Raw genomic sequence first — 11,903 nt, forward strand, 5'->3', positions numbered from 1 at the left:
TGTATTTATTAGTCAGTTTGAACACCCTGTATTTATTAGTCAGTTTGAACACCCTGTATTTATTAGTCAGTTTGAACACCCTGTATTTATTAGTCAGTTTGAACACCCTGTATTTATTAGTCAGTTTGAACACCCTGTATTTATTAGTCAGTTTGAACACCCTGTATTTATTAGTCAGTTTGAACACCCTGTATTTATTAGTCAGTTTGAACACCCTGTATTTATTAGTCAGTTTGTCGCCAATCTGTAAAAGTGAAAAATTTTGGCAATTTTAAAGGAAACTAATGGTGTCAGCTTTGCTTATGAATATCTTTCTTGTGACCGCCTGAGTGTGTAGACATAAGTCACAGACGGCCACTTCGTGTACAGTCACAGACGGCCACTTCGTGTACAGTCACAGACGGCCACTTCGTGTACAGTCACAGACGGCTACTTCGTGTACACCTAGGCGTCTCACTATGTCATAATCCTGTGTGTAATTTTAATATAAGATTACTGAAAATATTGTTGTGCATAATATTTTCCACGGACAGGGACAAACTTTTTGAAGTGGGAGTAATAAGAACAAGATGGGGAATGTAAAAAAAACTGGATGTAGAGTTGAAGGCAACTCCATACACAGTTTTATGCACTCCTTCCCCGCCCCAACGCTGGATTACTTGAGCTCTCAGGGACCTCCTCTCTCGGAGGGTTGTCACACTTCCCACAAGGTACTCTCATGACCACTAACCCAGCGTCTTTCCGTGTAAATTAAGGGAATATTTTCCTTTCGTTTAAATTTGCTGACAATAATAGCCAGTTACGGAACGACTTGTGGAATGCAAGAAATGGATTTCAAGTAACCGTAGTATTATACGAAGGGAGAGAAGGTTAGCGTTCCCCTTGATAAGGACGGACAACACGTTATGACACGGTCTGGGCAGGCAGCAATGTTTGAGAAGTGTAATTGCCACTGTTTGCTCTTGAGCATGCGGCACTCACCTCAAGGCATTTGGGATAATTTAATTACAAATTTTGTAGTAATCAGTGTGAAGAAGGGGGAAAAGTAGGTGAAGAAAAAATCTTGAAAATTCCAGGCCATTGGGAGTGCTTTCAGTGGCTATTTGTAGACAGGGTGATGTGAAGGAGCATAGAGCTAATGCAGGAGATTGTAAGTGTTACGTGGTCTTTGGATTGTCTCGTCAAGGTATATTGTTCAGGTGTCGTGATGAATTTCCAGGTTGTTTGTCGTAAGAGTTTTCTCAAGAGAGGTGGGAGATAAATATTAATAAACCTGCACTATATCTTATTAAGAGAACCCTACTTTAAAGAACACCGACGGTGATAATTCCAGAAGCGAAGAACTGGTTGCAGACTGGAAGAGACTCGAGTGTGGGAGGTACCTAATTGTTAGTCGAATGTTGTGGATTGCATCTTGGTGATGGGTCAGATACTGATAACGGTAAAATAATTAAGAATAGATGATCTCTATCACAGACTTCTGCTTTTTGTGTTTGTTCCTATCACCGCCCCTCTAATCACTACATCGGTGGCTGCTCCTCCGTCAGACCCTGTTGGCTTCTCGGCACCTAAGTTCCGGTGGGAGGAGCGGGTCAACACACTACTGACTGTGGTGAAGCCGCGAGCCACCAGCGTCTCCGTCTTCTGCGAGGCTCAGGGATTCCCAGTGCCTTCCGTGCGGTGAGACCCTCAGTGTAATCAAAGTTATAGTCAGGTTAGGAGGGAGAGAAAGAGGAAGATAAATGAAGGAAACGTTAAGCAATGCGAGTGGAGAGTGACAAGGCAACCCCCCCCCCCCTTCCTTCCAGTGGAGAGTGACCAGAGGCCCCCCTCCCTTCCCATCAGTGGAGAGTGACAAGGGGCCCCCCCTTCCCATCAGTGGAGAGTGACAAGGGGCCCCCCCCTTCCTATCAGTGGAGAGTGACAAGGGGCCCCCCTTCCTATCAGTGGAGAGTGACAAGGGGCATCCCTTCCTTCCGGTGGAGAGTGACAAGGGGTCGTCCCCTTTCCATGCAGTGGAGAGTGACAAGGGGCCCCGCCTTCCTTCCGGTGGAGAGTGACAAAGGGTCGTCCCCCTTCCATGCCGTGGAGAGAGCCTAGGGGTCCCCTCCCCTTCCCTCCCGCACCAAAAATTGTCAAAGGAGAAAGTTTTAAGATAATAACATTTTATCTCTCCGCACACGAAAAATGTGTGTTTGGTAAAATATCCCTTCAAAGCAGATGCTTTGATGCTAGTGACCTCTTGATCCAAGGAATTAGAGCAATCTTCCTCCAATTCCACAGCCATTGTAAGACCTTCACAGGTTTAGCTCTTCCTCATGGCATTTATTAAGAATGCCTTGGGAACTTTACCATTTCTTGAGATGAGGTTAAGCATCTTCAAAGACCCAACTATGATGTACGCAGCCAGTGGAGTGCGAGTCATACACCTTCCGTCATGCCGCTTCAGGGAATGCAACAGATTATTTATATATATATATATATATATATATATATATATATATATATATATATATATATATATATATATATATATATATATATATATATATATATAGTACACACATGCACTTACATATAGAACAACCAATCTGAAAAGAAAGCGAACTTCCAAGTACTTTCATGATTTCTTACATTATCAAGGAACTATAAAAATAAAGATTAGCAGAAAGCATATAAGGGCGAGATTACACTTCACGGTCAACATAACAACACCCGAACCTTTTATGATGATTTGAGTGAGGCGGTCAAGGACCTGTCAGACATAGTTTATATTCTACCCACGTAAGTTTGCACGATTAGCCCAGGTGAATGCGAGTTATAAAGCTAGTTTCCCGTTCATGTCATACGGCACTCTATAATTATTTAATATATATATATATGTATATATATATATTATATGGTGGGGGTTCACACATTGGTGTGTGGGTGGGATTCACTTAGTGTGGGCGGTGTTTACATTAGTGTGAGGGTGTGGGTGAGGTTTACACACTAGTGTAAATGTATGTTGGCGGGGTTTACACTAGTGTAAGGGTGTGTGAACAGAGTTCACACCACAATATATCAGGGTGAATGAGTGTTCAGAGGTTCTGGTCACCACTGTAAGTTTTGGCGTATGATACATGCCAAACACGCACACTCCTGGTTGTGGCACTGTGGCACAATCATAACACCTTTAGAATAACACGTGATTACGTGTTAATATTAGTGTTATGTATCCAGAGCCGGTGGGCATCTCTGGGCCCAAGCTGCCCTCCAGTGACAAACTTCACTCAGAGATGAAGGCTCGTGCCACCAACCTGTCCCTGACCTGCCCAGCCCAGGCTCACCCACCGCCACAGTTCAGGTAGGTGCAATAATCGCACTGTTTCAAGAAGCTATACTAGTGACATGACTCGCCGGTTTCTAGAGTTCTCATCTCGTAGCCTGGCCCTGGGTCACTCTTCTTTAATCATAACAGATCACCCAGACTGTTGCAACTTGCAACAAACAAGAATCACGCACCCAGCAGAGCTAGGTGGGTTAAAGCATCGTGAATTTTTGCTCACCATGAGGCGGGCTAAAACAACATGGGTTCGAATCCTCGGCTAGTCGCAGTATTGTTATATATATATATACATATATATATATATATATATATATATATATATATATATATATATATATATATATATATATATATAATTTATTTGATTTTAGCACGTCGGCCGATCCCCACCAAGGCAGGGTGACCTAAAAAGATAGAAAAAAAATTCATCATCACTTTCACCATCACTCATACATAATCACTGCCTTTGCAGACGCACTCAGATACGACAGCTTAAACGTTCCTCCAAACTGCCAATATCTCAACCCCCTTCTTTAAAATGCAGGCATTTTACTTCCCATTTCCAGGACTCAAATCTGGCTAACCGGTTTTTCTGAATTCCTTCACACTCCAACAGCTCGTCAGGTCCCAAAAACCATTTGTCTCCATTCACTCCTATCTAACACGCTTACGTGCACTTGCTGGAAGTCCAAGCCCCTCGCCCACTGAACCTCCATAACCCCCTCCCTCCAACCTCCCTCCCTCCCTCCCTCCAACCCTTCTACGGATTTATACGCTCTCCATGTCATTTTACTTTGAGTCATTCTCCCTAAATGACCAAACCACCTCAACAACCTCTCGTGAACCCTTTGACTAATAATTTTAATAACTCCACACCTGCTAATTTCCACACTACGAATTCTCTGCGTAATATTTACACAACACATTGCCCTTAGACACGAAATATCCACTGCCTCCAGCTGCTTCCTCTCTGCAGTATTTACAGCTCATACTTCACATCCATATAAGAATGTTGGTACCACTAAACTCTCTTACATCCCCTTCTTTGCCGCCATTGATAACGTTTTCTTGTCTCCACAGATACCTCAATGCACCACTCACCTTTTTTTCTTATCAGTTCTATCGTTAACCTCATCCTTCATAAACCCATCCACTGACAAGTTAACTCAGAAATATCTGAAAACATTCACTTCTTCCAAACTGCCTCCCTCCAGTGTGATACCCAATTTATCCAGTGTGATACCCACTGGGCCATGCTGGCCCAGTGGCTAACACGTCGGTCTGGAGTTTTGAGACTCTTTGATCGCGGGTTCTAACCCCACCCGTGGTATGGTTTCATACATTTATTGAGCAAAAGTAACAACCACTCCAAAACTATATCCCCACCCGCTTTTAACATTTCTTTCATGAGTCCATCTGTTCCAGTTGCTTTACCCCCTTTCATTCTACCCAATGCCTGACGCACTTCTCCACACTCACATCCGTCTCTTTTTCACTTCTAAAAGATGTTATACCTCCCTGGCCAATGCATGAAATCACTGCCTCCCTCTCTTCATCAACATGTAACAGTTCCTCAAAATATTCCCGCCACCTTCCCAATACCTCCCACTTCCCATCTACAACCCTATTCTGCTTTTAACTCTTAAGTCCATTTGTTCCCTAGGCTTTCTTGACCTCTTTATCTCAACTTATTCTTAGCAAAATTTGTTGAAAGCACCTCAATCACTCTATCATTTGCTCTTCTTTTGCACTCCCTCACCACACTCTTAACCTCTCTTTTACTCTTCATATACTCATCCCTTCTTATATCACATCTGCTTTGTAAAAACTTCTCATAAGCAGACTTTCTGTCCCTTATCACACCCTTTACCTCATTCCACCAATCACTCCTCCTTCCTCCCGCACTCACCCTCCTATAGCCACAGACATCTGCCCTGCATTCTACCAATGATTTTTTAAAATTATCGCGCCCTCTTTCAACCCCCGCATTACCTATACTCTCACTAGCCCACGTTTCTGCCAATAGTTGCTATATCATATCTTGTATTTTTATATCATATCTTGTATTTTTATATCATATCTTGTATACTTATTTATCCTCTTTTTCTTATAATATTCATTACTTATTACGAAACCTCTTTCTGTACATAGTTAAATTAAAGGAATCCCCCCCCCCATTACCATTTACCCCTGGCACTCCAAATTTACCTACCACTCCCTCTATCACCATTTCTTCCACTTGAGTATTCATGTCCCCTACAACAATTAATCTCTCGCTTGGCTCAAAACTCCCTAAGCGCTCGCTCGACATCTCTCAAAATCTCTCTCTCTCCTCTGCACTCCTTTCTTCTCCAGATGCATAAGCACTATAACCCACTTTTCACATATGATCCTTATATTACTCCACATAATCCTTGAATTTATGCAATTGTATTCCGTCTTATCTGCCATAACATCCTTCAACATTTTTGCTACTCCCTCCATTGCTCTAACTCTATTAGAAACCCCTGACCTAATCCCATTTATTTCTCCCCACTGAAACTCGCCTATCCCTGTCAACTTCGTTTCACTTAGTCAGGACATCCACACACATTCAAACATCCCAACTTAAAGGTTTTCTTTTTTTTTATTTTTAGTAAGCTGTATGGGAGAGAGAGAGGTATCTCGGAGAGAGAGAGAGTTGTATCTTAGTGCACCACGCAGAAACAAGTGGGCATACACAGAGAAAGATCACAATTAGGATTCGATCCCAGGCTCCCAAAGTGACAGTCTACAGCACTCGGCGACAAATGCCTCATAAACTGGTTTACAAGTCGTGCTTCTTTCCCATCCCGGGCACATCAGTGAGCCTCAAGAATGGTTTCAAGCTATTGGAGTGAGATAAACACGTTAAGAAAGCCTAGAGAATGACTGAATTTGTCAGTTAAAAACAGAGTATGGGAGTTAATTAATGGGGAACTGGAGGTATTGGGTAGATGGAGGGAATATTTCGAGGAACTTTTAAATGTCGATGAAGAAAGGGAGGCGGTAATTTCATGCACTGGCCAGGGAGGTATGACATCTTTTAGGAGTGAAGAAGAACAGAATGTGAGTGTGGGGGAGGTGCGTGAGGCATTACATGAATGAAAGGGGGTAAAGCAGCTGGAACTGACGGGATCATGACAGAAATGTTAAAAGCAGTTGGGGATATAGTGTTGGAGTGGTTGGTTTTTTTGTTCAGTAAATGCATGAAAGAGGGGAAGGTACCTAGGGATTGGCAGAGAGTGGATATAGTTCTTTTATTCAAAGGGAAGGGGGGCGAAAGAGATTGTAAAAATTATAGGGGAATAGGTTTACCGAGTGTACCTGGTAAAGTGTACGGTAGGGTTATTATTAAAAGAATAAGAAGTTACAGAGTAGGATTGCAGATCAGCAAGGAGGTTTCAGAGTGGGCAGGGGAGGTGTAGATCAAGTGTTTACATTGAAGCATATACGTGAACAGTATTTAGTTAAAGGTACAGAAGTTTTCATTGCATTTATGGATTTAGAGTAGGCATATGATAGAGTAGATAGGGGTGCAATGTGGCAGATGTTGCAAGCGTATGGAATAGGTAGTAAGTTACTAAATGCTGTAAAGAGATTTTATGAGAATAGTGAGGTTCAGGTTAGGGTGTGTAGGAGAGAGGGAGAATACTTCCCAGTAAAAGTAGGTTTTTGGGATGTGTAATGTCATCATGGTTGTTTAATATATTTATAGATGGGGTTGTAAAAGAAGTAAATGCTAGGGTGTTGGGGAGAGGGGTGGGATTAAATTATGGGCAATCAAATACAAATTGGGAATTGACAATTACTTTTTGCTGATGATTCTGTGCTTATGGGAATTTCTAAAGAAAAGTTACAGAAGTTAGTGGACGAGTTTGGGAGTGTGTGTAAAGGTAGAAAGTTGAAAGTGAACATAGATAAGAGTAAGGTGATGAGGGTATCAAACGATTAGATAAAGAGAAATTGGATATCACATTGGAGAGAGGGAGTATGTAAGAAGTAAATGTTTTCAGATATTTGGGAGTTGACTTGTCAGCGGATGGGTTTATGAAGCATGAAATTAACCATAGAATTGATGAAGAAAAAAACGTGAGTGATGTGTTGAGGTATCTGTGAAGACGCAAAACGTTATCCATGGAGGCAAAGAAGGGAATGTATAGTGGCACCAACGCTCTTATATAGGTGTGAAGCTTGGGTTGCAAATGCTGCAGCGAGGAGGCGGCTGGAGGCAGTGGAGATGTTTTGTCTAAGGGCAATGTGTGGTGTAAATATGCAGAGAATTCGCAGTGTGGAGTTATTAAAAGTATTAGAGGTCTGAAGAGGGGTTGTTGAAGTGGTTTAGTCATTTAGAGAGAATGGATCAAAGTAGAATGACTTGGAGAGAATATAAATCTATACAGGAAGGAAGGTGGGGTAGGGGTCGTCCCTGGAAAGGTTGGAGGAAGGGGGTAAAGGAGGTTTTGTGTGCGAGGGGCTTGGCCTTCCAGCAAGCATGCATAAGCGTGTTGGATAGGAGCGTATGGGGACAAATAGTTTTTAGGACTTGACGTGCTGTTGGAGTGTAAGCAATGTAACATTTATGAAGGGATTGAGGGAAACCAGCAGGCCGGACTTGATTCTTGGAGATGGGAAGTACACTGCCGGCACTCTGAGGAGGGGTGTTAATGTTGGTTTTATTGCTGGAGTGTAAGCCGGCGTCTGGCAAGACAGTGATGGAATGAATAATGAAAGTTTTTCTTTTTCGGTCCACCCTGCCTTGGTGGGAAATGTTAACAAAATATACAAATAATTATATATATATTTAATCATTTATTATTATTATTATGGTGGATTAAAATAAGGGTCGGATGCGAAAAGTGGGTCATAATAAGCGTGTATGCACCTGGAGAAGAGAGGAATGTAGAGGAGAGAGAGAGAGAGATTTTGGGAGATGTTAAGCGAATGTATAGGAACCTTTGAACCAAGTGAGAGAGTAATTTTGGGAGGGGACCTAAATGCTAAAGTAGGAGAAACATTTAGTGAAGGTGTGGTAGGTAAGGTTGGGGTGCCAGGTATAAATGATAGTGGGAGCCCTTTGATTGAACTTTGTATAGAAAGGGGTTTAGTTTTAGATAATACACATTTTAAGAAAAAGAGGATAAATAAGTATACAAGATATGATGTAGGGTGTAATGACACTAGTTTGTTGGACTATGTATTGGTAGACAAAAGACTTTTGAGTAGACTTCAGGATGTACACGTTTATAGAGGGGCCACAGATATATCAGATCACTTTTTAGTTGTAGCTACAGTGAGTGTAAAAGGTAGATGGGATACAAGGAAAACAGAAGCAGCAAGTAAGAGAGAGGTTAAGGTGTATGAACTGAAAGAGGCAGGGTAAGATATAAACAACGATTGAAGGATAGATGGGCTAGTGAGAGTATAGGCAGTGGTGTCAGAGATGTATGGGGTAGGTTTAAGAATGTAGTGTTAGTGTTCAAAAGACGTTTGTGGTTACAGGAAAGTGGGTGCGGGAGGGAAGAAGAGCGATTGGTGGAATGATGTAAAGAGAGTAGTAAAGAAGAAAAAGTTAGCATCTGAGAGGTTTTTACAAAGTAGAAGTGATGCAAGGAGGGAAGAGTATATGGAGAGGAAAAAAAGGTCAGGAGAGTGGTGAAGCAATGTAAAAAGAGAGTAAGAGTGGGTGAGATGTTATCAAGAAATTTTGTTGAAAATAAGCAAAAGTTTTGGAGTGAGATTAATAAGTTGAGGAACCCTAGGAACAAATGGATTTGACAGTTAAAAATAGGAGAGAAGAGTTATTAATTGGAGAATTAGAGGTATCGGGAAGATGGAGGGAATATTTTGAGGAATTGTTAAATGTTGATAGGGAAGCAGAGATTTCGTGTATAGGGCAACGAGGAATAACATCTTGTAGGAGTGAGGAAGAGCCAGTTGTGAGTGTGGGGGATGTTCGTGAGGCAGTAGGTAAAATGAAAGGGGGTAAGGCAGCCAGGATTGATGGGATAAAATAGAAATGTTAAAAGCAGGTGGAGATATAGTTTTGGAGTGGTTGGTGCTATTATTTAATAAATGTATGGAAGAGGGTAAGGTACCTAGGGATTGGCAGAGAGCATGCATAGTTCCTTTGTATAAAGGCAAAGGGGATAAAAGAGAGTGCAAAAGTTATAGTGGAATAAGTCTGTTGAATATACCTGGTAAAGTGTATTGTAGAGTTATTATACAAAGAATTAAGATTAAGACGGAGAGTAAGATAGCAGGTGAACAAGGAGGCTTTAGGAAAAGTAGGGGGTGTGTGGACCAAGTGTTTACAGTGAAATATGTAGGTGAACAGTATTTAGATAAGGCTAAAGAGGTTTTTGTGGCATTTATGGATTTGGGAAAGGCGTATGACAGGGTGGATAGGGGGGCAATGTGGCAGATGTTGCAGGTGTATGGTGTAGGAGGTAGGTTACTGAAAGCAGTGAAGAGTTTTTATGAGGATAGTGAGGCTCAAGTTAGAGTATGTAGGAGAGAGAGAGAGAGAGATTATTTCCCAGTAAAAGTAGGCCTTAGACAAGGATGTGTTATGTCACCGTGGTTGTTCAATATATTTATAGATGGGGCTGTAAGAGAAGTAAATGCGAGGGTCTTGGCAAGAGGCGTGGAGTTAAAAGATGAAGAATAAAACGCAAAGTGGGAGTTTTCACAGTTGCTCTTTGCTGATGACACTGTGCTTTTGGGAGATTCTGAAGAGAAGTTGCAGAGGTTGGTGGATGAATTTGGTAGGGTATGTAAAAGAAGAAAATTAAAAGTGAATATAGGAAAGAGTAAGGTGATGAGGGTAACAAAAAGATTAGGTGACGAAAGATTGGCTATCAGATTGGAGGGAGAGAGTATGGAGGAAGTGAATGTATTCTGATATTTAGGAGTGGATGTGTCAGTAGATGGGTCTGTGAAGGATGAAGTGAATCATAAAATTGAGTGGTGCACTTTGGAGTCCGTGGAGACAGAGAACTGTCCGTGGAATCAAAGAAGGGAATGTATGAAAGTATAGTTGTACCAACACTCTTATATGGGTGTGAAGCATGGGTGGTGAATGTTGCAACGAGTAAGAGGCTGCAGGCAGTGGCAGTGTCATGTCTGAGGGCAGTGCGTGGTGTGAATATAATGCAGAGAATTCGTAGCTTGGAAAATAGGAGGAGGTACGGGATTACCTAAACTATTATCTAGAGGGCTGAGGAGGTGTTGTTGAGGTGATTCGGACATGTAGAGAGAATGGAAGAAAACATAATGACTTCGAGAGAGTATAAATCTGTAGTGGAAGGAAGGTGGGGTAGTGGTCGGCCTAGGAAAGGTTGGAGGGAGGGGGTAAAGGAGGGTTTGTGTGCGAGGGGCTTCGACTTCAGCAAGCAAGCGTGAGCATATTTGATAGGAGTGAATGGAGACTAATGGTTTTTAATACATGGCGTGCTGTTGGAGTGTGAGCAAAGTAACATTTATGAAGAGATTCAGTGAAACCGTCAGGCCGGACTTGAATCCTGGAGATGGGAAGTACAGTGTCTGCACTTTGAAGGAGGGGTGTTCATGTTGCAGTTTTATAACTGTAGTGTAAAGTAACCCTCTGACAAGACAGTGATGGAGTGAATGATGAAAGTTTTTCATTTAGGGTCACCTTGCCTTGGTGGGAATCGGCCGATATGTTTTATATATATATGTGTATATAATATGGGGTCCACCTCTGGTGTAAATTGTGGGACCCATAGCCTCGGAGAAGTGGATAAAAAGGCTTCAAGGAAGAATATTTGGATTTCTTCCTGAAGCCATTTGAATATTCCACTTCCCCTACCACCCCATCTTTTAAACTATTTTTTTTTTTTACCAATAGGAATATTTTATTACATAATATGGCACAGGAGATTTAAGAGATACGTTGTTGATATAAAGGTGGCATATATATATATATATATATATATATATATATATATATATATATATATATATATATATATATATATATATATATATATATATATATATATATAAGTTTTTTTAACAAACCAGCTGTATCTCAACAAGACAGGGTGATTAAAAAGGAAAACGAAATTTTCTCTCATTAAATTTAGTATTGTATACAGGAGAAGGGGTTACTAGCCTCTTGCTCCCGGCATTTAAGTCGGCTCTTACGATACGCAGCGTTTACGGAGGAAGAATTCTGTTTCACTTCCACACAAAGAGCTTTCTGTTCCCCTTTCTATAGTTGTGTAAATGTGAGGCGTAAGAAATGAATCGGTGAGTGAAATTAGTGTTCGGCTTTGAGGAAGGTGATATAGGTATGTGTGTGTGTGTTGGTCAGACGGTCTGGGCAGCTCTGGTCCCGCCCTCGCTGTTGAGGACACCATCACCGCAAAGCTGAAGGCTGCTGGAGACCACCTGGCTCTACCCTGTAATGTGCAGGCGTCGCCTCCTCCAGCCTACAGGTACTACTGCCATGTCTCCCAACTGCCCACAGGTACCTTCCACCAGTCTACATTTTCCTTTTATCACCTTGTTTCAGCGTGCAGGTGCAACTTTC

General features: G+C 41.7%; 1 protein-coding gene and 1 non-coding gene across 2 annotated transcripts in view; both read left to right on the top strand.

Annotated features, from left to right (window-relative positions):
- Dscam1 (Down syndrome cell adhesion molecule 1) overlaps positions 1–11,903 on the top strand; it is a gene marked incomplete in the record, with an annotated part of 1,133,347 nt that overhangs the window by 319,378 nt on the left and 802,066 nt on the right. Inside the window, 2 exon segments of the mRNA XM_070098007.1 lie at positions 1,548–1,680; positions 3,518–3,532. Of these exon segments, the coding sequence (XP_069954108.1) occupies positions 1,548–1,680; positions 3,518–3,532 (148 nt within the window).
- On the top strand, positions 848–961 carry LOC128684600 (U6atac minor spliceosomal RNA). Its single transcript, XR_008406401.1, has one exon. It is a non-coding gene; the product is annotated as a U6atac minor spliceosomal RNA (small nuclear RNA).

Source organism: Cherax quadricarinatus, chromosome 4 (assembly GCF_038502225.1).
Source record: "Cherax quadricarinatus isolate ZL_2023a chromosome 4, ASM3850222v1, whole genome shotgun sequence".
Taxonomy (NCBI): Eukaryota; Metazoa; Arthropoda; class Malacostraca; order Decapoda; family Parastacidae; genus Cherax; species Cherax quadricarinatus.